Below are 27439 nucleotides of genomic sequence, written 5' to 3' on the forward strand. Positions count from 1 at the left end.
CCATGACAGGCAAGCCTAAGAGGTAGCTTGGGATCGATGTGCAGAGAAGAGAGGGAGAGCGCTGCTCTCCAGTAGCCCATTCAACTGGAAAATTCCATTGTGGTGCCCATGCCCCCAACACACACCAGATTCCTGGACAAAAAATGTTACTGAGTTTTAACAAAACACTACCAAGATCTAACTTTAAGAGTGTCTGGTTTGGAGTTAAAGCTGCACCTAGCTTTCTGCTACCCTTCTCTCTGCTGTCACTCCACTGCTCTGTATGAAAAACTGGAGCAAAGGAGCAGCATGTGCTGGTCTGAGATTCCCACCCTCGTATGTAGGATAATCCAATGCGTATTGACCACAGAAAGCCAATGAATCTCCCTCACGGGATTTAATTTTCATCATTTGACCTTTGGATGAAAAACAAGTGCACCACCCCCTCCTGCTGGATTACACCAGCTAAGGCAGGCCTGGGCAATCTTTCGAGATATGGCCTTTCTAAAAAGCCCTGGCTGTTCTGGAACTCACTTGATCGAAGTCACCTGTATCTGCTGGGAGAAGTCAGGGTTAGGACCCTAGCCCATCAGAGGGCTGTGGTCTTGACAAGTTAGTCTTCAACTACCCAAAGTAGTATAGGTATTTCTTTCATGGATTTAACAATTAGCATTTTGCTTTCGGTGCTAGAAATGGAACTGGGGCCTCTGCATGCTGGGCAAGTGTTCTACCAATGAGCCACATCCTCTACCACAAACCATCAGATTCCATTGACAATGCTAACTGTATATATTCATGATCTAAAGAACAACATTCTAGATGTGTGCAGCATGGAATAGCTGAACTGGGCCTTTGAACAGATGCAGTACCACACCAGTCATGCTTTTATGTTGAGACTTCTGGGATGTATTCCAGACATTATTCTGGTCCTCAAAGCTCACTCGTCCAGCCTAGACAACTCTCTACACCCCATGGGCAGCAACTCCCCACCCTCTTCCTTTCCCACCCATCTGCTGGTAGCTACATCTTTCTCTTCACTTGGGAGTAGACTGTTTGCGACTTTGCTTACAAGTGAGGTTTCTTTTCTTTCTGTTCCTGGTTTATTTCACTTAGCAGTGTCCTCTGGGCTTATCCGTATAGTCACCAAAGACAGAATCCTTTCTTGGCTTAAGGCTGAATACCATTCCTCTGTGCACACACACCACATTTCTCTATCTATCCATATTTAGAACAAATATCTATACTGAAAACAGGTTTCTCAAAATAAGATGTACAAATGACTGAGAAGTTCACTAGAGGATGGAGGACATTACTGATACAGAGAAGTGCAATTAAAACCACATGGAGGCAACACCTGGTGAAATGGCTTTTTACCAAATTTACGTCATGGCAAATGTTGGCAAAGTAGCAAGGTGAGCCCTTCAACACTATCTGGGGAACAGAAGTTAGAGTGACCATTACAGAGGGCAGTACGGAGACCTCCAAACACCAAAGAAGAGCTGGAAAGCAGAGCATGTACTGAGAGCCTGTGAGGTTCTGGGTACCCAGCACTGCGCATGCGCACACTTACACTCAAGAGGGAGGACGGGCAGGCCTGCCATAGCAGTCCAAGTTCTGAAAGTACCAAAGGGAGTGAAGATCAGCAGGTATAGGTCAGCTGATCCCACAGTTAACTCCCTCACAACAATCCAGATGTGAAAACAACCTGAGTGTGCTTTCAGGGATGAATGGACAATAAGTAAGTTTTACAGTGCATGAGGAGACTATAAGTAGAAAAATACAAATCCTTTCAGCACTTTGACTCCAACCCACCTCCTCTAGCTCAAGAACTCACAGTGATGACAGTGACAACAGTTTTTTTTTTTAAAAAAAAAAGATTTATTGTTGTTTAACTGGAAGCAGCAGGTGGGTCCTGTGCTGGGTCGGGAGAGAGGATGCTACTGTCACTCCCCATGGTCAGTGTCAGGACGGTTGAGCTGGCCGAAAAGAGATCGATACAACTCGGTCCTAGGAAATAAAGCAAACTGGTTAACACACTGCTTAACTTTTCAAGGTTAAAAAGGAACCAAGAAACTGGGAAATACCTTCATCTGTTTCTTCAATTGAAAACACAGCCATGTAATTAAGAACTACATCTCGGAGCACTTATTCACAAATACAAGGGAAGGAAGAAACCCAGAAGCAGCCAATCACATCGTGAAATATGTAAATAATCCAGTGTGGCTGGATACCCTGTCTCCAGGGAATGAGTTTTCTATAAGTTTGCCCTTTACAGACAGGCTCTTCAAGTAAGAAAACAAGATTGAATATTTTAATAGGATATATGAGACTGGCAAGCAACGAGAGGATTCAATCAGACATGGGATGTAGGGGATATAATTTAGTTTTCATACATATTCTGGGACTTGGCAGTACTTGAAAAACAATGAAAATGACCCAGCAACAAGATCCCAATTACGATCATGTATGCAGAGCTTCAGAGCAGAGCCAGGGCTCTTCCCCTCCCCCACACTCTTGCTCTAATCTCAGTCTGAGAAATAATTTAATTGGCTAATTTATTTTTAAAGTTGGATTTTAAAAATTAACATTATTGGGCTGAGGAGATCGTTCACTGGGCAAAATGCTTTCTATATAAGCCTGAATTCAGATATCCAGTGCCCATGTGAAAAGCTAAGTACACTCATGCAGAGCCTCAGTGTTGGGGGGCGAGCATGGAAACAGGAGGGTCACTTGCACTCTGGTATCCTCCTGAGACCTCTGCATGAACCTGTATACATAAGTGTGCACAAGTATATGATTCATACACCACACAGCAATGAAATAAAATGAGTCGTGTGGGGTGGGGGAGCTTTCCTTGGGAGCTGCCCACTTTGTGTCCTGAGACAGGGCTTCTCTCTGGCTATGGCTAGCTGGTCAATACACTCTAGGGATCCACTTCCCCAGCACTGGGTTATAAGTGTATACCCTTACCTGGTCTCCCTATTTTTGACACTGGCCTCATATGCTGGATCCTGCTGCTTCTGCCCTTCGAGTGTTGGGATTACAAGCACGCACCACTATGCCCAACTCTACAGCTGAATTTGGACATTAAAAATACAATGATGGAGACTGGAGAGATGGTTTAGGGTTAAGATCACTTGCTGCTCTTCAAAAACCAAAACAAAATAAAAACAAGAAAACAGGGTTTGTTTTCCCGAAGCTATATCAGGCAGCTCACAACCACCTGTGATTCTAGCTCTAGGGATCTGATGCCCTTCTCAGGCATGAACTCACATACACGTAAGTAAAAATAAAATATCTTTTTAAAAAAGAATACAGCAAACAACCACTACAACTTACATTGCTGTTATGTCTGTGTGACACATTAGCTCAGCCTAGGAGATGGCAGAGAGTGAGTCAGATGGGGAGCCGCCTCGGCAGGGGAACCAGGCTCTAGAACACAGTCTTCCATGGATGGGAAGCAGAGCTGCCTTGCAGTAGGAGGAGGCTCACAGTTCCAAAGGCCAGACCCACAAGGTAAGAGTCCCTGAGATCCAGGAGACAGCCCTGGGGCCAAACCTAAGGCAAGGGTCCACATCCCAGAGGAATGCCACAGACTGACACCTTCAGATCGAGCCCTTAGCCTGCTGTCATGTTTCTGAATGGGTTTCTGAAGGTGTTCTTGCTGTCTGAGAACTCTCATCAGCCACCCTGATGCAACAGAAGCCATCTTTGTAACTGTTCTTGACTTGCCTTGCTCTAATGTGGTATTTGGCTTTAACTTAAGAGCCTCATCAGTGTTGGGATTACAGGCACGTGCCACGATGGCGGCTCATCTTTCCATGAGAATCCTGCTGTAGCTATGGAGTAAGTAAGAGACACTAAAATGGGAACCCCAGCTCTTCGGACATGTCAAAGCAACGGCAGGCAGGGAGGGGAAACCATAAATGGCATAAGTTAGCACTGTAATGTGGGGACTAATGCACAGGCAGAGAAACTGTGGACAAAAACCAGAGGGTCTCTAACTTTATTATAAGTATTTTATACTCAAAATTTGCTGGAATCCTCACCCTAAACTGCCAACTAGCCCTGAGCCCACTTCCCACCGCTCCCTAGCTCCAAGCATCAGCCCAGCCCTACAGAGGTGGACAGCCTCACCCCAGATGCAAATGAATACCAGGCTGCCCACCTTCACTCCTCGAACTGTACCCTGTTTCCCAACACACCCTTCTCAGGCCATTTCAACTAACAATTTAAACAAAGAGAGAGCTGCCATGATAAAGAGGACAGTGCAACTTTAAGGTGATGTTGGCTGAGGAGAGACGCAGAGTAGACACTAGCCTCACCCCTGCTGGCCTACACCAAGAGCTATCACTGCCCCCAAGCAAATGGTTCCATTGTGCTCCGCAATGGCAGCACAGTGCATGAGCCAAAGGCAGCAGTTACCGTCCACTGAGGGTTTACATGTCAGGCGCAGGGTGAAATGCTGAACCTATATTTTAAGAGACCATCATTTCACACCAGTGCACAAAACTGACAAACAGATGTAGCTGCTTGTAGCAAAGTAGCCTGGGAAATTGAGTCACCTCTGTTCTTAAACTATAATAGAGAGGGAGACAGGGTGAGTGAAGAAAGGATGATTCCAATATAAACATCTACAAGCAAGTCCAGCCCTCTGCTACGGCAGCTGGAATTACCTCTCAGGGAACACAGGGTGATTCCCCCTTGCCCTTCACTCCAGCACTACAGACACCCTTCCTGGAGATCCCAGAGCACCACAGGGTCAGGCCCCTCCTTGCCCAGAGCAGGAAACCCCCCCCCCAAAAAAATTCCTCAGGGCTCCAATTATACTGGACCTTGAACAGTCAATGACTGTGGTAAAGCCAGAAGAGCAACACAAGCCCTGCATCTATCACACATTTTAAGTTGTCATATAATATATTCTGGGGGTGCATTTCTATTTATTTGTTTTATTACTGTGTGCTCATGCCTGGTCACATGTGGAGGACAGAGGACAACTTGTGGGAGTTGCAAAGAAAAGACAACAGAAGTGAGACAGTGGAGTCGGCCACCCTCTCCCCTCTAGTCCTCCAGTGTGCTCTGCACAGTGAACCCGGCGAGCTATTGTTTCAAATACAGACTCCTGCTCCCATCACAGACAAGGGTCTGTGGTCTGAATCACCTCCCTGCCTCCCTCCATACCCTTGCTCTCAATGGCCAGTGGCAATGCCCACTGTACAGTACATATGAATTTTGAAATGGCACAGAATGAAGCACAGAGTAATTACTGGGATGTGGACCCAGGGCACAGGGTCAATGGCAGGAGCTTCTCCTTGAATTAGAATGTAACTCACACTTTATTACAATGCACAAAAGCAAGTAGTGAGCACGAACATCTTTATCTCTTTTAAACTGTCATTTAGGCTACAGAAGGAATAATTACCTACCTCTAGTGTAGTAAGGTTTTATAACCCTTAGTGAAGCATTTTCTAATTTAATATTTTTACAGTATTATCATAAACCCCATTTCTGGGGGAAAAAATGATCATGCAGTAGCAGCCATTTTCCATAAAGACAGAGTGCATGTGCATGTGTGAGCAAGGGTGTGTCTTACTGTGTGCATTCTAAAAGAAGACACTCAGCGTGGTGAGACATGGAAGCAGCACTGGTGAGTGAGGATTTACATGGCCTTTAGTGCATGGTGTGCACTCCGCACAGGACCGCAGCACACATCATTGTCTTTCATGCTATTTGGGCAAATAGTAGAACGCAGCTTATTAAACCTGCAAATGGCCTGTACGGGGCTTTCAATTTGCTAGGTCAGTAGCTTGCGGCATCTGGCTCTGAATTCTATGTGCTTTCTGGAAGAACATGCTCCTCCCACTCTGGCCTGGAACCACCAAGCTCCAAGGCACCACAACGCCCCACATGCTGTACCTAGCTGCTCTTGTGGACAGTACAAAACAAAAACAAAAAACAACACACAGCTGACCCACAGTTCCCCAGAAAAACCTGTCTACCATTTAAAATTACATCAAGATCTCTGTAAGTGAGAGCCTCATGTCTTCCAAATGCACCCTCCAACAAAGTAGTCTGAGTAAGGACATAATGTAAGACAGGCACAGTGGCATATGCCTGTGATCTCAGCACTTGGGAGGCCCACAAGTTCAAGACCAGCCTGGGCTATAAATAGGAAATAAGAGCTTGTTTAAAATAGGAAAGAAGCTAGGAAGGAAGGGAAGGAGGGAGGGTAGGAGGAAGGTTTCAAGCCTATATACATAACTGCCTTAGATTAATGTGAAAGTTGTTCATTCGTTACTTCTCCAGGGCCAGACCATCCTAAAAACCCGTGACACATTTAGAAAGCGTGCTGAACACCTTTCCTCTCTGCTCTCTACCTTCTCTGCACACTGCAGACCCTACACTACACACTACCGTTTGACAGCCTGTGACCCTCTACATACATTTAAAAAGCAAGGACAGTGATAGCACACACAGGCAGAAGACGAACAATTTTAACTCTACCAGTATCATGCTGAGCAAAGTCCAGGTCAAGTTTAATATCCTGCTCCAAGTAGACAAAGTGAGGACTGCTTGTGTAGACAAGCAAGCATACTGTGCCTGCAGCACTCTTACTAAACTTGGTGTCACTGATCACATCATTTTTGTGTTCTGAACACAGTTTACTTAGTACTTACTTTTGGAAGCTTATAAACACATACAGACATGGATAATCTTTGGCCTCAAATACAGCACACAGCATGATAAATTTGTAAGTGTTTGAATGCCAGCCTGAGCTCCACTACCCACTGTTGAGGACGACAAAAACACAACAAGAGGCTGGAGAGATGGGTGGGCTCTTAAGAGTGCCTATGTCTCTGGCAGACAATCCAACCTTCGTTTCCAGCACACACTTTGGGTGGCTCACAACTGCCTATAAACCTAGCTTCAGTAACTCTGACACTTTCTCCTGGCCTCTACAGGAACCTGCACTCACATGTACAGATTCACACTTTTTGTTTCATACACATTTTTAAATCCTAAAGAAAGCAAATAACAACACCAACAACACCAGGGAATATCAGAAGTCAGATTAGAAAGGCGACCATGTTCAGTCACCTGTCCAGACAACTATTCCGCCTAAGAGACAGAGACCCATAGGGACTGAACTCTGCCATTCTATGACTAACCCACTGGCCTCATCCCCAGAGCCAGGGCAGAAGCAAGGTGGATGCCTGTGTCCCATGGCAGGCTAACTAACTAGCTTCAGATCCTCTGTTCTCTCCACTGCCTCTGCAAATCTTCTTGGCAATCTGCTGAACCCAAGGCCTCCAATTTGCCTCCCAAGGTAAGGCCCTCAGACCTTCTGTGCCAATTATAGCAGTGCTGGTGTGGTTCAGACAGGTCACTGTAAATGTGCCAGGAGCACATCCAGGGCCTTCTGCACCTCAGGCAAGTGTTGTAACACTGAGCCACATCCTGGACAGCCTCCTACATTCTGAACACAGACATTCCCTACCTTCAGAGTTCCACTCTCTTCTGCTCTATCTATCAACAGGCTCTGGCATTCTAAATACCTGCCGGAAGATGCTTTACAATCAGCACCTGGCATGTGCCAATGGAACTAAATCCAATAAATCGCCTGCATTCTATCAGAAAGCAGACGAGTCAGGGGCAACAGATATGCATGGCTTCTTCTTTTCTAGAGATAGATAAAATCAAAAGACAACAACTCAGTGTCTTAAATATTTGAACAGGGGGCTAGAAAAATGGCTCAGCGGTTAAGAGCACTGACTGCTCTTTCAGAGGCCCAGAGTTCAATTCCCAGCAACCACATGGTGGCTCACAACCATCTGGAATGTGATCTGTTGCCCTCTTCTGGTGTGTCTGAAGACAGCAACCATGTACTTGTATACATAAAAATATAAGTTAAATCATTTAAAAAATATATTCGAAGAGGAAAAGCAAGCATGGTAGTAGCAATTATAATGGTGTACAGGGGGTGCAACCTGTTGTCAGAGTGAGTTCCCATCTTGGCCTGAGAAAATGGCAGCTTTCTCAGTAGTGAAACTACTGCATCCTCCATGAATGCTATCTCTAGAGCACAAAGCGATGTTCTTCCTCACAGGTATGAGGAACAACTGGCCTCATAGTTGGCTCTCAATAATACAACTCACAGGGCAGAAAGCTTATGTGTGACTCCTGCGTATGGCTAAGGAAATCAATACAGACTCCCCTTTTCTCCTACTAAAAAAAGTGGCCCGAAGACTTCCTTTCTCATCTCCCCAAGTTTTGCAGCAAGCCAAACCCAAACCAGAAATGAAGGCATACAGAGTCCCACACATCATAAAACAAAGGGACTTAGCAAATAAATAAATAAATAAAAATGGGACGGCCTCCCACAGAAGACCAACTTCTGTGTGTGTCTTTTTTTTTTTTCCCTTAAAAAAATTCCTAAGAACTATTTGATGGGAACAAGCTCACAAAGTACTAGGTGACCCAGACAGGGTCTGGATACAACATGATCCCAGACAGCAAACTCCAGATGTATCAATCCACCACAAGGTGGCAGTATACGACTCATTTCAAAGGGAACCAGGAGCCCATAAATTACCCAGGCTGTCAGCTCTCATCACCATCTCCCAGAGCTTGAAGGAGACTTGAGGAGGGCTATTCCAAAGTGCTCCCTCAGTCAGGTCAGAACTGGGTCCTTCAAACCCTGCAGATGCCTTTAGCCCCACAGCTCTAAATTACAGTTGGTGACGCGGCCTCTGGCCTGTCACCTAAAGATCAGACAGACTCAGGATTTATAAATGTTTAAAGAAGCAGGTTCAGGTCCCAAACAAAGGAACTGAAAAGATAGAGAAAGGAAAGGAGGGAAGAGGGACAAGGTGGAAATTTGTAAAGGATTTCTCCTTACATGCCATTTGTAAATTCACTTCACATTAACAAAGACAAAATACTCAAAAACTCCTACTACTCCTCCAACTAGCCTGAAGTCTTTCATATCCTTTTAAAGAAAAATAATCTACCTTATTAGATTTGCAGGGGTGGGGGTGTTTTCAGGCAAAAGGAGACCTGCTCCTTGCTGCTCCTGTGTGTTAATATTCTATATTCCTGGGATGAGTTCTACTTTCACAGTTTGACTGTTTTATAACAGATTTGATGTGAGAGAAGACAAATGGCCTCACAAAGGAAAGACGACAAATTACCTCACTGTTTTTTTCAATCAGGGTTTTCTCTTATTTTTATTTTTATTCTGGAGCTGAGCACAGGGCACTCTGCCTTGCTGAAAATGTTCAATATTAACGTCAGGCCACCACGATCTGGGCAATAGAGTTGGCCACTGTTCTGTTTATGGTTTCATGACTGCTGGCTTCAGGAAAATGAAGCTCCCGTTCAAACATCTGCCCCCTCGATGGATTCTATGATAAGATAGGAATGCTTCACCACTTAGATGTGACTCACTTCTTCAGTGGCAGGGAAGGTGAAGCCGGTGCCCCAGGCACACTGGCATTCACACCAGGGTGTTCACATCAACACTAGGGCCCAAGGCACAGGATACAGTTCTTACTCCATTGAAACTCAATTTCCAAGGGGTGGGAACATGTTGAAACTGGCCAGGAAGTTCATGTCAGCCAGAGGGTCAGCCATGCTGCTCTTCCCTTTGGATGAGCCAGCATGCTGAGTTGCTGTCATGATGCCCAGGGACCACCACTGGGCCAGGATCCACAAATTAACTTCTTGCTCTGCTTGCCTTTTGGTTCCTCTTCTCAGCCTTCCTCTTGCATCTGGATAACTGAGCTCCTGCAGAGCCATGAACCTGGAGAGAATCAACTGTGCTCCTCCTGCCATGCAAAGCTACTGTTAACTGACCGAAGCATTTGTCTACAAACTTCCACCACTCATGTCCTACACCAAACTGTTCAGTGGCAGCAACTGCACCTGAATTCCAGATATCAATGACATCTTTTAAAACGATAAGACTAACCTGAGACGGGACCACCACACTGTGTAGTCCAAACTGTGCTGGAACTCATTATGTAGTTCAGACTGGCCTTTACTATAAATTCACTGGATTCAGAGTGGTTTCATGCCTCAGCCCTGAGAACACTACTGACACTATGGGCATGAACTGCCCCGCCTGGATCTATGGCTATCTGTGTGACATGGATACACATGGAAAGATAAACACTGCTGACTTCATCTGTTTATTTCCAAACGGTATCCCTCAAGAACAAACCAGATTCTGAACAGAATCTATGCTAGGAACAGTTCCTGTCAGAGCACATTCACAGAATCCTCCACCCTACAGCACGCCGTCTTCCACTCCAGGTCCTGCAGTCAACAACGTGCTAGCCTCAGCTGGTTTTATGACTAGCTTTAGGGAGCTTGAGTGCTAAATGTAGAATGAGGAATTGTCATGTCTTCCCTTGAAAGCTGGTGTGTCCTGCTGGCTTGCATAGCTGCAGGAGAGGCAGGCAGCTGCCGTGTGTGTATGAGAAAATGTGTATTGATTTCTCCTTTCTTAGAAAAGAGCACAAAGCACTGAAGAACAACTGCTCGTCTTTGCAGCATTTCACACTCCACACAAAGGCCCCCACAGCCCTAAGCAGAAAGGAGAACTGTCCAGGACAGCACCATGGCCCCATCTAGACCCTGCAGAAAGCCTCTCTTCAAGTCATTTCCCTCCCTGGCTGGTGTTCCTCATCTATATTGGAGAAGAAAGAACCTTCAGCCTTATTTACCTCTTAAGTGGAGGTACCCAGAGGGTAAAATGAGTTTATGTTTACAAAGTGCTCTCTTCCCAGAGGGAGCCATGGATAGAACACAAGGTGTGGCTGTGGTTCATTCAGGGCCTCACCTCAGGAATGCTCAGTGATACCTTTCTAGACATGGACGCCCCTCTTCTTGAGCTTTCTTTTCATGCTAACATAAAAATAATAGGACCTGACCAGGCCTATTATGCCTTCAGTGATAAATAAACAACTGTGATCTGTTTTCCTCCTACGTGAGACAATTCTCTAAAAGCAGCCATAGCTTTAACTAGTCACCAGCGCCTGCTTCTACAATAACCAGCAGTTTGTAGGAGGCCACGTGGAACCTAACCTGGTATAAAAACCACAGCCAAGACAGTCAAGAGAAAAACCAACAGAAGAATACAAAATTCAAGAAGTAGTAGGAAATTAGTGGTTTTGGATCTTTCCCCTAGGTTCTTACAAGTAAAAATGACTCAAAACACTCTCTAAACAAAGGCTGGATATCAAAGATCCCCAGCATTGTACCCCTCATCTCTGAACATTTTCTGCATCATGCTGTAAGATATGAATAATGTGGCCAGGTGGTGGGCAGCAGTGCAACATTCTAGAATGGGCACACATTTAGAAAGTGACATGGCAGTGGACCAATCTGAGATACAGATGAGTAGGGTGCTGTGGGAGAAGAGAAACGGTGTCAGAGCCAGAGAGATTTCCATAAAGTCCATCTTATAGGGCTGTTTTCAAAAATTACCTACTGGCCTTGTGCACAAACTTGCAAGAGCAGGCATCACAGCACTGTGGAAAGGAAAGTTATACTACCTTTAAGTTGGCACAAAGAGAGGAATGAATATGCCCAGGCAAAGCAACAAGGACACATACAGATGTGTGACAACACAAACTCCATTTATTTAAATATCTAAAACAGTCCTTCCTAGAAACAAACATAGAAAAGAACACTTTATTTCATTCTAAAAATCAAAACAAAGTGGGCTGGAAAGATGGCTCAGTGGTTAAGAGCACTGGTTGCTCACAACCATCTATAATGGGATCTGATGCCCTCTTCTGGTGTGTCTGAAGACAGCTACAGTGTACTCACATACAATAAATAAATACACCTTTAAAAAAATTAAAACGAAGCAAAGATAAACAAGAAAAACTGTTTTTACTTTATAAGGAAGCCCTAAGGTACACACAGAGCATCTCAGAGCCATACCACAGGTGAGTACAAGGACATGATCAGGAGTCCCAAGCCACATCCTCTCTGGCTTTGAGAGTGCTGACAGTGACTCAGAAGGCCTTATATAAACTGTCAGGCAAATGATATCTGTATTACAAAAATGCTTTTAAAACAGGCAGAATACAACCAGGACCAAAACATGCCTGCTGTCCCGGGGCCAACGCCTTGACTACAGCACAAACACAGCCACTCTTACACTTAGGAGTTAACGTTCTTAGCAAGAAAAAGCCTCTAGTTAAGTGCGGCCCAGAATGGCAATAGATAAAGTAAGAGAAGGGCCAACATGACAAGGGGGTTCAGAGACAAGAGCCATTACTTAGAAGCGGTGAGGAAGGGCAGTGCAGAGCACGGGAGTGTGCTCTGGGAGGCAGCCCCACACTGGAGGACACCATGCTGCTTTTGTAGGTGCCAAGAATATAGAAGTGCAGGCAGACAGTTCATTCTATAGGGAAGGAAGAATGGGTCGCTTCCAGGGAATCAAGGAAGGTGAGTGTGAAGCTGTGCAGAGCTGACACAGCCTCTGGGAGTCACATGGGAAGGTCACATGAGGGAGACTGGATAGCACCAAACAACACGCTGTATTAAACAAAGCTCTGAAGTCAGAGGGAGGGCTGCCAAACACAAACACAGTAGTACGGAAAGTATGTGAAAGCAAAGGACATGTCCTATGATAAAAAGGCCTTGTAATGAATTTTGTTATTGCATGTTCAACAACACCACCAACACCAACAAAAAAACCAAGGGCACCAAAGTGCTTACAATACAAAGTTTTAAAAAAAAAAAAAAAAAAAAAAAAAAGATCCAGACACGTGTATACTTGTCTGCATAAAATAATTCTTTGCAAAGACAAAAGCAGAGTGGTTAAGATGGCTCAGCTGGTAAAGGCACCTGGCTTCAGACCCGATGATTTGAGTTTGGTTCCACACACAGGAAGAAAAGAACCAACTCCCATAAACTGTCTTCTGACCTCCATATATAGCAGGGTGTGAGCATGAATACACACAAAACAAAGTAAAAAGAGCAATGAAAGAGAAAATGAGAGACAGACAGAAAGATAGAGAGAGAACAGGATGCTAGATGAACTTTTCTGTCCTCTTTTCATTTTCCAAATCTTCTTCCAAACACAGGCATTATTTTTACTACAGAGGAAACGGCACTCTAAGGATGGGGACAAAGCAACAGGTCTGGAATGTGCAAGAAGAACTATGGAAGCAAAAGGGCAGAACGTGAGGGACTGCAAGTCAAAGCTTATTATGGTCTAGACACCAGCACTGGATGGAATAACCACAGAGCAGGTTAAATTCAGAGATTCATACCAAAATGTAAACCAGCCAGTAAGCAAAGCTTTCCTACATAGATAATGTCTTTTTACTGAAGAGAAAAGATTTACTCTAGGCAAGCTCAAATTTTCTCTTTGGTTGAAATACTGCATTATTCCCACTCTCCGGTAGCAGCAGCAGGGGTTAACAGCTATACTCTGGGACACTCTACTTCACGACTTTTAACTTGACCAAGTTATCTAATTACTCCGTGACTTAGTATTTTAATCACAAACTGTAGATGATGTCAACCATTCCATTGCCTTCTGGTAAGGGAGGGCTGTGGGTCTGACGTGTGCTCAGTGAGCGGAAAGACATTGTCTCTCTGCCATTCACAATGGGGTGGAGATGATGATGTCTCTCACTGCCACTTCCCTGCTAATCAGAACTAGGTGGAAAAAGCAGCAAATAAGGGCACCACGGAGAAACAAAAATGATCTGATGTCAGCTGGGGATCACCATGGGAACATTAATAATATGTGTGAATGGCCAATCAAGAGAAAGGTCAAAAGTTTAGCTACGTACTTGCAAGCCACTTTAGCTGAGAATAAAGCAGTACTGATAAGATGCTACATTTACAATCTCATAATAATTTTAAAACAAATCCTTAAGAAAAAAACCTAGAACCACTTTGATAAACATGGCAAACCCTTTAGGGGGAAGAGAGAATTTTAAATTATGAGGAAATACTGAGGACCTGGCTGCAGAAATGACAACCATAGCCGCAAAGCCATTTCTCTGCTCTGCGTTTTCAGTTCAATTAAGAAGATGTACTTCTATCACTCTTTCCTGCTTGGAACCACACTTCGACACACAATTGGAAACACAATTCGACAGTCCAAATTCTCTAGCGTAAGAGGCCAATAGCACCAAATAGGAAAAACAAAGACACAACAGTAATGTTTTATTTTCAACCCAGGTCTGAGTCTGGACCAATTCTTAGGCTTGAACTTGAGAGTGTTTCTTTGTCCTCTCTGCTGTGGATCTCCTGTCTGTGCTGGGAGCCATCTTTGATAATGATCTATGGGGTTCCTTTCCCCTCAGCACCATCTCTGGAGGTCAGGCACGTGGCAACACTCTCCTGAGTATCAACAAGTGAATTATAAATTATGTCAATCCGAGTTAATGCAAAGCTGTAATCCTCTTTAACAGAGATCAAATCACTGCCGTGAGGTATGTTTGCACTGCAATCTGATAAGGAAGAGAAGGAGCAGCTAATAAAAGAGTAATGGGAGTCCTTAATGACGCTGGTAAAAGGTAGCACCAGTTAGAGCAGGGCTCTTGTTCTTCTGATTAGATCAATGTTGCATATCTGCCCAGACTTGTTTCACCTGTCAGAATAACCTGTGTCTTCTTAGGAGATAAGAAGCCTCAGAGAAAACATCTGTATTTTAACCGTTCTTGCCTAAAGTTCTTACTAACAGAAAATGCTGCACGGACAGAGCTTCCTGGGGTCACGAACAGACGGGCTCTCAATGCTGTGCAAGCTACAGCACACTATCTCATCAAGTCAGGGCCCGAGACTACTGAATAAAGCAGCACACGAGGCAGGAGAGCTTTAAGAAAGCAAGTGGGGTAGATGTAGGGGTGGGGTAGGGGATGGGCTGGGGACAGGACTGCCATCAGGACAGTGGGGAACATGCCTGCACACAGAATGTAGATTGCATGCCCATACACAAAAAATGGCAAGCAAGACAAATTGCCAGTAGAAATTCTATTACACCAAGGCTCCTCAGGAGCAACATGGCTGCAATGTTGACAAAGCACTTTACAAGATGGGCTTACATTTGTACGTTTCTTAAACTCCAGATGTAAGACAATAATACGTTCAGTACACAGTACTTATCATCGAAGGGTCCTTTCTTGTTCTGTTTAATACCGGCAGCTTTATTTATACATGTAGAAAAACGGAGGTTTTATTCTGGGGGAGAGGATGAGGCTGCTGATCCTACTAAGAATATGTTGGGATTTGTTTGTTTTTGCAAAGGAATCAAATAATTCTAAATGCTAATGTTGCCATCATATTTGGTAATAAAAGAAAGCTATACAGAAAAAAATGCAATAAACTGCACTTATAGGGGTCAGTGTCACAGTCAACCTGGAAGGAGAATCTTCTAGAAGTGGCAGCAAACACAGCCATGCCACTTTTCTTGGGCCTGTACCAGGTGACTGTCATTGTAGAGACTCTCTGTCCTTGACAAGAGCAGAAGTTAGTGAAGTTCAGCCATGGGCCCCTTCTCAGCAGGTCTCAGGGGCTGGCAATACTCTTCCTGAGGGCACATGACCAACTTCTACCTGCACCACACATGAGAAGACTTCAAAGGCCTAGCAGAGACAGCAGAAGGTCTCAGCTCCTTGCTGTCTGACGCAGAGGAAGGTTAGTTATGGAGTTTACTGACCACAGTAAACTCTCTGGTCAGTGTTCACATCAGGTAAAGGAAACTCTGGTACTCAAAGTCCATGGCCAGCTTAGAAAGACCTCTGACCTATAGGCAGAAGCCAGGACTGGCACAAAGTGTCAGCCCATGCCTGCTTTTCCTCAGTCCACTCCCTGCTGGCTGTTTCCAGTGTTACTCGGTGCAGAGTGTGGTGAGGTAGGACTTGCTTTCAGGCTCATGGTAATCCTTGTGCAAAGGTACAAAGATTCTTTAATTCAGGAAAATGCACACCAAACACATCTCCCTCAGAGTTGGAGTCACAACTACAGGACATAGGATGTGTCAGGGTCACATAAGACTTTCACTAACAAAAGTGCCCAGAAAGCACTTAAACCAGGATCCAAAGTGAACCTCTCCCAGGGGGAAGTATGGTGATAGGAGAATTCAGCTGGGCTACTTTGCATTTTAAAAGGTTTTTTTTTTTTTTAAAAACAGATCACTTTAAGACAAAAATTCCTAGTGTGAGAAAAGAATTTGTATCAGCAAAATTTAACTAACTAAGGTACACTCCACAGGGGACAAGATGGGGATGCCTGTTAAGATCCTGTGTGAAAGAGCTCTACTCTTTCTTCTAATGAGTACATTCCCATTTCAGTCCACTCCAACCAATACAAATTTATTGACTTCAAACTGGACATGGACCGGAGAGTCAAGGCTGAGCACTCAGAGCCCTCAAACCACTGAGTAGAATCTAATTTAGGCCTATTTGCAAATAACCTGGGGCCAAGAACACCTGCAGAAAGATGAAGGCAACCACAGCCCTGGGTCAACTCAGAACTGTGGGGGAGCTGCTTCTGGGAACAAAAGCACCGGGAGTTCTGTGTGACCTACCTACATGATAGATACCACAGGGAGAAGAGCTTGAAAGAAGTAGCTAGGTGATACAAAGTCAGCTGAGGGCAGAAACCACCATGGAGAGTGGTGGTTTCTTTACTTTACATACATAACAGAGGAATGTCAGAACCTTCCCTAAGCTGCCATAGTTCACATACATAATTTCAAAAGTGAATGAAAGTAGCTTTTCTGTTGTTGATACAAAGCAGTGCAAACATACTATAGAAAATCAAGTACTACAGACACACTACAGTAAAAGTATCTTTTACTTCATCCCACTCCCCAGTGATAAATCAAAGGCTTCTTACTCCTCCTAAGGGACAGACAGACTCTCATAGACTAGGTTAGCCCAGAGGCAGGCAAGAAAACTACAACACTACTAGGTTCTTCACTCCTCACTGTCCTGCCCTGTTCCTTCCCCACTGGTAACCACTGAGCAGACACTCTCCTATGTTCACAAGTCATGGTACAGAAACACAAGGGTACCATACACCTGTTTAATGTTTGTAATCTTTAAATTTCTACTTATTCATTTCATTTTACACGTGTTTTGCTGCATGCATGTATAAAAGTTCACACTGCATGTTTGGTACCTGTGGAGTTGAGAAGAGGGCATTGGATTTCTTGGAATATATTTACAAATGGTTGCAACCACATGTAGTAGGTACTGGGAGGTGAATCTGGGCCCTGCACAAGAGCACCAAGTGTTCTTAACTACTGAGCCATCTTTCTAGCCCCTTAGTTTTTATTTTAAATTATAATGAGGTCCTGGAGATCTATGCATGACAGTACAACTAACTATTTTGGCCTTTTTCCCCTACCTTATACACATTAGGCAGCATCAATATGAAAATCTGAAACCTGTACTCTGTTCTGCTGTCACAGTGCTAGGAACAGAACCTTCAAGAATGCCAGACAAAGGCTGTACTATTACGATGCAACCCAGCTCCTGAAAGCTGAAGTTTTTGAGTACCTACACGCTGCTCAAATAGTTGGTCATGTGGCACCTTTTTGATTTCAGATTTTCTGATTCTGGAGGTAACTAACAGAATTATTGCCAAACCTGGAAATCTCCTGAATCTTCTGGTTCTGAACATTTCAAATAATGAAGACTCAACTTGTTTATTTTATTAACTCAGAAATGGCATTACAGTATACTAAGTGTTTAGCAGGCTCTTTTCCACTGACGCTTTGTAACACAACTCTGCTTCTTTCTCATAATCTTATCAAAACAATTTTATCTAACCAGTCCCCTATGAATAGGTATTTGGACTATTCGTTTTTCAAAATTATAAACATTGCAATGAAGATCCTAGAACAAAAGCTATTCAAACAAATAAGCACACACGCACACGCACGGGCGCACACGCACAAACATTAACCAATAACTCTCCAAAAGGATTTGCTAGTTACACATTCATGACAATACATGAACGTTCACCCCTCACATCATCACTAAAGGTTACAAGCAAAAGGGGGGGAAAATCTCACCTTAATTTGCATTTCTTGACATCTTTACTGTATAGGTTTCAAGCCCTAATGCTGACTTGTGTTTCCCATGATTGCTGGGATATGAGGAAGTTGTAGATACTCTACTCACAGCAGAGCACCATCAGACTTAGTCTAGCTTGTCTTTTGCTAATGGACCTGGTTTCTGATGTCCTTCTCAGAGGTACGTATGTGCTCAAGTTTATTAATCATTCTCCTTTTGATTTCTGGTCCCTGTATAATGCTTATAAAATTCTTCTTTAACTCAAAATCAGAAATGAGACAAAAAAAAATTTGTTTAAATCTCTGTACCCTCACATACATGGCAAAATGGACCACAAACATTTCCCATCATGGCATAAAAATGAGACAAGCCAAATGCTACCGAACGAAGGTCACATACAGTGGTCTCTCGGTACATATGGCAGGCTGGCTCTTGGACCCCCGCCTCTTCCCTACAATACCAGAAACTACCACTGCAGTGACACTGTCTCCCTACCCATCCATAGGGAACGCAGCAATGCCAACATCTGCAGAGGCGACAGTCCTGTATATAAAACAGTATAGCATTTGCATAAACTTCAGTCAACCACTAGATTAGCATCTCTATTCACTTCTGAATTCAGTGTGAGCTATGTAATCACCACATACTATAATGTTTAAAGCCAATGCCTCAGAAAAGCATTTTAAATACATAACTGTATGTATGCATTTAACATACATATACAGTTAAATACATACTCTCTCCCCTCCCTTCCATTCCTTTTTTTCCCCGTGGTTCTGGGACTATATCCACAGCCTCAGGAATGCTGGGTAAGTGCTGTACATTTGAACTACATCTCCAAAGCCACACACAATTTTTCCTTCCTTAAATATTTTCTTATATGGGTGCACATGTGTGTATGCCTGAGCACAAAACTCACGTCTGTGAGTGCAGGCACGCACATGTCACAACACCCATGTGGAGGTGACAAGACAACCTTAAATGTCAGCCAGTGCCTTCCACCTTGCTTTATTTAATTTTTCATACGTATTTATTGTATGTATGTTTGGGTATGCTGGGAGTGTGTGTCAGAGGGTGACTTTTAGAACTCAATTCTCTCCTACCATGTGAACTACAGGGATCAAACTCAGATCATCAATCATGAGAGCAAGAAGCTTCTCCCACTAAGCCATCTGGCTAGCCCTGTCCACCCTGTAGTAGATAAGTTCTCTTATTCACTGCTGTGTTATTTCAGGCTAGCTGGCCCATTGAGCTTGTAGAGATTCTCTGCCTTCACCTAACCTCCTCATGGTAAGTGAACTGGATTACAGATGCACATACGGATTCCAACTGAGGTCCTTGTGCCTCTGTACAATCTCCCCAGAAACCTCTTCCTCAACACTTTTAATGAAAGGTTGGCTGATCTATATACAAAACCTATGGTTACAGAGGACTGGCTATACTGCATTATTTCCACCACTGAAACAAAACAAGAACATACAGACGCCTGCAACCCAGCTCTCAGGAAGCTGATGTAGGAGGATTATGAGTTCAAGGCCAGCCTGGGAAACATAGCAAGACACTGTCTTGAAAGAACAAAACAAAACTCACAAAACAGGCCATACTACTACTCTCTCCTTACTTAAGATAAAGTGCCAATACCTTCCAGTCCTGGAAGTTTTGATGCTACAAGCAGAAAAAGCTGATACCTAGTTATCGTATTCATAGTTCATCTGACCCATTCAGAGAACAAAGCTTGAGCAAGAAAGACAGATGAACCCTTCACCTTAGGAGACACAATATGAATGAATGTCCTGTGAGAAAACACATTCTCAGTTTCAGGCATGGTGGTGCACACCTCTGATCCCAGCAGAAACAGGCAGATCTGAGTTTGAGGCCAGCGTGGTTTCCAGGACAGGCTGGGCTACATACAGAGCCTGTCTCAAAAATAACAAAATACCAACACTCAGTTCTATAAAACTACTATCAAGTTCCTTATTTGAAGCTAATCTACTGGAGAAGGATTTTGGTTACCATTATCTAACAACAAAACGTCTTTATCCCCCTATAAATTCAGAATCTTCTGCCCAAATGACACATCCTAACACCTTCTCCTTTGCTGCTCTATCTAACCTAGCAACACAACACACACCTGGCCAAAAAAAAACTAGAAAAGGGCTGCTTCAAGGGATTCTGGGGCCTGCAGATATGGCTGGTGACTAAAGCTTGGGAAAACAGGATTAGGGAAAGACGAGAGACATCAGCCCTAGCATTACTGGCTCTGGGAAGAACTCGGGCTGATTTGCTCTGCAATCAGTTCCTATGCTTCTTAGGAGTGTTACACTCACTCTCAAACACACTTTTTTAGTTTTGGTTTGAAATGAGGGTCTCATTAAATGGGACAGACTGGTCTTGAATTCTTGATCTTCCTGTCTCAGCTTCTGAAGTGCTAGAATTATGGTAAATGCCACCATGCCTGGCTTTTCAAATAACTTGTAAGTGTAGTATGTAATATTATCATCCAAAAGGATGAATATATATATAAGATTCAGAGAAACAAAGAACCTTTGGGGTACTAGATAATGTAAGAAAACTTCATGGCTAGAGATTTAGCTCAGGTGGTATAGCACTTGCCCAGCAGGCGAAATTTTCTGCACTGAATGAAAACTGCACATTGGTGCACACGTGTAATCCCAGTACTCAGGAGGTGGAGGGTAAGAAATTCAAATTCATCCTCTGTTGTATAGCAAGGTTGAGGCCAGCGTGTGATGCAAGGTTAAGAACCTGGAAGAAAAGGAAGAAAGAAAGGAGGGAACGAAGGAAGGAATGGAAGAAGAGAGGAAGGAAGGGTGAGGAGGGATGCAGAAAGGGAGGGAGGGAGGAAAAGAAAAGAGTGCAAACCCGGATTCTAAATGGTTCTGTAGTAATGTATTCAGAAGATTCCATTACTATTCATTTACTGCCTGAGCTATAATATAACCTCAGTGGGATATCCATGTAATACCAGTAGTCAAGAGGCAGAGGCAGGATGACTGTAAGTTCAAGGCTAGCCCAAGCTACTCAGAGGAAGCATGATTTCAAAAATAAATAAATAACACATCTCTTACTAATAGATTTTTTTCCTACGTTAGTCAGGAAGGTGCACTTAATTTACTTTTTAACTTTGAGGCATGTCACCTCACTATGTAATGGAGGATTTGTTATTTTACTTTAAAAATCCCCCTCTTCTGTGTGTGCATGTGTGGACATATAAACACTTGCACCTGGAGGCATCCAGAACCACTGGAGCTTCAGTTAGAGTTGTGGGTGAATGTGAGCCACCTGATGTGGGGTGCTGGGAACTGCACTTGGGTTCTCTGGAAGGGTAATGTATGTTCCTAACTGCTGAGCCACCTCTTCAAAATTCCCTTTATTTTTATAAAGTGCATGTGTACTCACTTATCCACACAAATGCCAATGGAAGCCAAATGACATCTGATCCCCAAAAGTGGAATTCAGTCAGTTAGTGAGCCACACAATGTGGATGTTAGGAACCAAATTGAGGTCCTTGCAAGAATTACTCTCAACCACTGAGCCATCTTTCTAGCTCCCTTACCTTAAATGTTCTTAAACATTTTATTTTTATTTTATGTGGACAAGTGGTTGCCTGTGCCTGTAGAGGACACAAGAGGGTGTCAGATCCTCTGGAAATGGACTAATAGACAGTTATAAGCCAGCATGTGGCTACTGAGAATCTAACTGAGTCCTCTAAGCCACTGAGCCATCATTTCTCTACTCCGAGTCCTATTTTAAAATACTTTTATTTTTAAAAGTGATGTACATGCTGTGTGCCTTGTATGCAGATAATCCGCATGTGAGTGCAGCAGATTCCTGCAGAGGGAAAAGTAGGATTCCCTTTTGAGCTGGAACTGTAGACAATTGTCATCGGACACAGCTGCTGGGAACTGAGCTCAGACCTTCAGGAGGAGCACATCTCCCAATGACTAAGCCATCTCTGTACTGGTCCTCCTGCATTCCTGAGTTCTCGATCCTTCTACCACCACTCTCTAATGCTGGGATTATCAGTGTGCACAATGCTCAGCTTTACTTTGGAACTTTCAAATGACTAGATAAAAAAAGACAATTAAAAGGCAACCATACCTAGCAGCCATTTACAAAGCACTTGAGAAAAATGTGGTTACAAAGCAGATCCGTGTATGTAGGATTATTGACAAGCTGCTCTGTGTTCACACAAACCAAATGAAAGACAACAACAGTATGTTGCCTTTACCCACAGATCTATTTTGAAGCAAGAGATAAAGTGATCGCATGAGGTTTGGGAGCAAATGGAAAGGCTACATGTGATTTGAGAGACACCTGGCAAAGCCAACACTAGCCTACAGCCAACCAGTGACTTCACTTGGCAAATGATATATTAAGAAAATTACCACTGCATTATTTGTGATAAAATAATGTGCCTACTAATCAGTGAAGGGCTAAGTGATGTAAAATATTATAGTCATTTGATTTTTAAAATTTGTTTTAATGACCAAAAAATGTTCACAGGATAAAAAATATTTATAGTAGAACGAAATTTTAATTCTATAAAAAAGAAAAGCAAGAACAAGCTGAAACTGACACACAAACAAAGCCAAAACCAAAAAACTCTGAATGGAAACATTGTGAATGTACATCTGTGCACCATGTACACACTGTGAGTCCCCCATATAAGAATAGCTAGAAAAAATAAACACTAGTTTACACCCACATCTAAACACCACTAATAGGAAGGACTTTTTCAGTAAGAAACAACTTCAGAGCAAACACAAAGGAAATAAGGAAAAGCTTCGAAAGGCCTGACATGGTGGAGACCATCCTGCTCCAGACCAACCAGGGATATGTAGTGAGACCCCATCTAAAAATGAACCAGCAAAGATCCACTTTAAGTATCATGCTCAAAGAATAAGGATATAAAAAATGTTGGATATAAAGAATCATACCAAAATGATGCAACTAGGCTTGAAGGGACTTCTACCAATCTTTACAATTAATATCAAAATAAATGATTTCATCAAGTCAGGAAATCAGAAATTAATGTTGCTATAAACAATCAATCCATGGTAAATAAATAGAAGGAAGGAGGACGTCTTCGTTAGAGTAGAATGAAAATGAATAAATAAAGAAGAAATTTCTTCCTCCCCTTCCTCCACCTTCTTCAGCAGAAACTCACTAAGTGGCCCTGGATAGTCTAGAATTTGCTATGGAGTCCAGGATATTCTTGAACTCACAGAGATCCACTTACCTCTGCCTTCCAAATGCTGCTGGGAGTAAAGATGTGTGTCACCATACACAGCAGAAGAAATTATTATTGTTGTTGTTGTTGTTGTTGTTGTTTTGGTTTAGTGAGATCTCTTGTATATCTCTGGATGGCCTCAAACTCAGATATCTGCCTGCCTCCACCTCCAGAGTGCTGGGATTAATGGTATAATTAAAGGTATATATAATTTTGCATGCCCAGCAAATTATTCTTTTTTAAAAAATTGTGTGTTATGGGAAATACTTCTAACACTCTCACTTGGGAGAATAAGGCAGAATGACTGTCCTCAATTTCAAGTCAGTCTAGACACCCAAAGAGTTTCAATTCATCCTGAGGTAAGAGTCTCAAGAAACCAAAACAAAGTAAAAACTAAAATAATAATAATAATAATAATAATAATAATAATAATAATAATAATAATAATAATAATAAAGCAAGGCATTACAGCACATCTTTTTAATTCCTAGCTCTTAGGAGACAGAGGTACACAGAACTCTATGAATTCTAGGCTAGCCTGGGCTACACAGTGGAACTGTGCCCTAAGATAAATAAGTACATAAACATAAAATAAAATGCTATCTCTGGATAACAATGAGTATCCATACGATCCCTCTGTACATCCTATCGCAGCTTTATGAACAACCCCCCCCCCCCCGGATCTGTAATACCCAACAGCAGCCTCAACATAACCAAAGCAACACCTCCCCGCACTGAGTGCTGCAGAGAAAGCATATGCACACAGCACACAGCCTCTGCCATGAAGAGGAACAGAGGACCCAGGCCGGAGGACTAATGCTGAGAAAAACAAACCACCAGAGACAGTGTTGAAATTTATGGAAATGTTGATTGAACTTCATAGTAACCACGGCAGTCAACATGTGACAGAACCTTGCTGTGATGCCAGTGACTGGCTGGAACTGTCACTTTCAGGCTTTCCTAAGGCCACTTGAGACATATAAGTCATCTGCTTACCTGGCCTCGTCATTCATTGCTGTGTGGTCAATAGGCGCCATGAAACTCAGGAGCTTGCTAAGGACATGGAACCTAAATAGAGCAAGAAAACAAGCGGCAATATCAGTAACCATTAACTCAGCAAAGAACCATATTTGACCAGTTAAATCCCATGACTGATCCCATGAACTTTGGCTCTAGAGTGGAGTGGAGGAAAGTTCACAGGTACCTGAAGCTCTGTTCTCTCTTTTCCTAGTACTTTCTGACTGACAAGCATCTACAAGGCTCTATGGCTAGCAGCTGGGTTGGAACTGAGAAAGGACAAAGTAGCACCACTCTTGACCACAAAGGGTATGTACAGCTATTGGCTCTAACAATTTAAAAATTCAAAGTAATATAAAATAATGTAGAAAAGTTCCATTCTCCTCTCTTTTGTTATACTTTTTAGGAAGCAGGGTCCCTCAGTATAGTCCAAGCTGGCCTCACGCTTTTGATTCTCTGGCTTTAGCTTCTGACGTGATGAGCTTATGAGTTATACTACACATTATTTGAACCCATATCTCCCAACAGTTCCCTCTGAAGAAATCCTAGTGTGCTACAGTCTTATACACAGCCTCATAGTGCAACCTGAGCCTAACAGTAATGAATGAAGCTGCCATTTATACACACTGTCAGTAACATCCTTTATTAAATCCCTGTGGAGAAGGGATGACAGGTACAGAAAGGGAATGGAACAAGGAAAGGAACACTAGTGTGGCCCACTGCCTTGGAAGGACAACAGGACTGTAACAGCAATGGCAACCAATACTACAGCAGTGCTTGGCAGGGACTAAGCATTCTGAGAGCTCCACACATCATCTTCATTGACTCTCACAAAATGGTTCTGAGCCATTATCATCACCATTTTACAAATGAAGAAACCAGATATGAGTTCAAGTTCAGGCTGGAGAGATGGCCCAGTGGTTAAGAGCACTGACTGCTCTTCCAGAGGCCCTGAGTTCAAATCTCAGCAACCACATGGTGGCTCACAACCATCTGTAATGGGATCTGGTGTCCTCTTCTGGTGTGTCTGAAGACAGTGACAATGTACTTCTTACATATAATAAACAGATCTTTAAAAGAATTCAAGTTTTCCTCTAAAGTAAGCGTTAGTTTCCATCAGAGCTGGAATCCAAACTCAGGCAGTGTGTTTAATTTCAACAGTAACAATGTCCAGAGAAGCACCATAGCTGCACATCTCAACAAAAAAGTAGAAAAATCCTAACAGTGTAGGCTGAACTGTAAGAGAAGTAGCAGCGCGTGTGCACTTCTGAGAGCTGAACCAGGGTTTCCTTTAAGTTTTAATAAACCTCAAACAAGAAAAAGTGACCATGAAATCTGCTTCTGTGAAGTTTTCTCCCTTGTCTCCCTAGGCGAGCTTCCAACTTATAATACTCCTCACTGTATCTCCGAGTGCTAAAGTTACAGGCATGCATCAACTAAAGTATCACTTTTTAAAGGCATTTAAAAGTGATACGGCTCCATATTTGTCTAAAGAAAATGCAATAAAAGAGAAGTTCTTTAACTTTTAAATGATGCAGGAAACACACAGACACACACAATTTATATATCTATTACATACAACATGTAAGGATGTTTTTTGCTAAACTATCAACTACTTCAGACTCTTTGACTCTGAGGTTTTCTCAGGTAACACTGTCCTATTCTGGCCCCAGGATGCAAATCTAAGTCCAGCAATTTCAGTTCCTACTCTCTTGCTCAGTCTTTTGTTTCTTTTTTTAAAATGTTGTTTATTATTTATTTGTGTATATTTGTGTAGGTCTATATGTGTATGTCTAGCTCCAGGGGACCTAGAGTTACAGGCAGTTGTGAGCTACCTGACCTGGGTGCTGGGAATCCAATTCATGTCCTGTGCAATAACAGTATCTGCATCTTCTCCAGTCATATTATCAGTTCGTAGTGAAGAGTTTTCATAGTATCAAAAATGCTTCTGTTTTCCCACAAAAACAGAAAAAACTCATATTCCTCATTATTAATATTTTTAAAGTCCTCCACTTTTGTCTTTTTAAAGCTAAAATAGTCATCCTGAGTTTGTTTTCTAATTATTTCTTTTAGGGAAACACTAACAGTATTTTATATATCCACTGACAATAGCAGAATAAAAATTCAATAAACTATATTTTCCCTTTTAGAGTATGAAAACAGGGTCATAAAAATATTTGCACATCATTTTGTTACTTTTATCATCCATAAAAACAGAATCATGAGCAATGAGTGTGGCAGCATATACCAGAATACTGTTAACACCGAGACTCTCAGCCAGGAGGTTTTTTAAGTTCCAGGTCAGGCAGTCTCAAAAACCAAAATCAAAACTAGATTCATTGGGAGAAAGATGGGACAAACAAACGAAAGAGAAGCAGCAGGGCCTCTTGTTTATTTGCTTCCTACAAACTTACCGAAGTTTCCTTCCTTTGCTGGCTTTTCTATCTACCTTCTTGCGGATTTTGCTTCGTAGTTTCTGGATTGCAAGCCACTGCCTGGGAAAACCACAAGCCATGTTATGCATCACCATCCACAGAGACAGTTATGAATATTGACAAATTGGAATTTTTCTTACTAACAACCCTACAGAAAGAAATCACCAACCTACATCAAATTCCTCAAATAGTCTTGGGCCAAAGTGACTAATCAATTGAAGAAGATTTGTACGATGGAAAAGGACAAATGGTAGCTGGGAAATCCTACAGTAAATCTGGTTAAAATGTTCCTCGGTACAGAGTTGCTGTGACAAGCTCTCAGTCTGCCAGTCTGCAGGAAAGCCCACTGAATGGATGCTGTAGGTCCCTGTGCTGGCTTATACACACGGCTCTTGTTTGGTCTGAAAGCATCAACTGACTCATTTATATTCTCATCATCCCTCTCTCTTTTGACACAGAGTCTCTCTATGTAGCCCTTGAACTCACCTCTACCTCTCAAGTGCTCAGGTTAAAGACATGCACCACCATGCCTGGCTATTTTCTAAACTCAGTGCTTTTGCTTCTCCTAATTAAAACATTTACACTTTTTAACTTATCTATGTGTGTGCCCTCACTTGTGCATGCCTGCACATATTATGACACATGTATTAAGGCCAGAGAGCAATTCATGGGTCTTCTTTTACTATGTGGATTCTGGG

The 27439-nt window shown here is 42.8% G+C and overlaps 1 protein-coding gene across 2 annotated transcripts in view; it reads right to left on the reverse strand.

The window, feature by feature from the left end:
- Positions 1-1861: 1861 nt before the first annotated feature.
- Positions 1862-27439, reverse strand: part of AATF (apoptosis antagonizing transcription factor) — an 81646-nt gene continuing 56068 nt past the window's right edge. The window contains exons 11-13 of one of the 2 annotated variants that reach the window (XM_080924489.1): positions 26721-26801; positions 24286-24357; positions 1862-1986 (exon numbers count right to left, since the gene is read on the reverse strand). In XM_080924489.1, the coding sequence (XP_080780615.1) occupies positions 1923-1986; positions 24286-24357; positions 26721-26801 (217 nt within the window). In that variant the 3' untranslated portion in view covers positions 1862-1922. The remainder of the gene's footprint in view (positions 1987-24285; positions 24358-26720; positions 26802-27439) is intronic. The other variant, XM_080924490.1, reaches the window with a different exon arrangement.

Source organism: Micromys minutus, assembly GCF_963924665.1.
Source record: "Micromys minutus genome assembly, chromosome: 10".
In the NCBI taxonomy this organism is placed as follows: domain Eukaryota; kingdom Metazoa; phylum Chordata; class Mammalia; order Rodentia; family Muridae; genus Micromys; species Micromys minutus.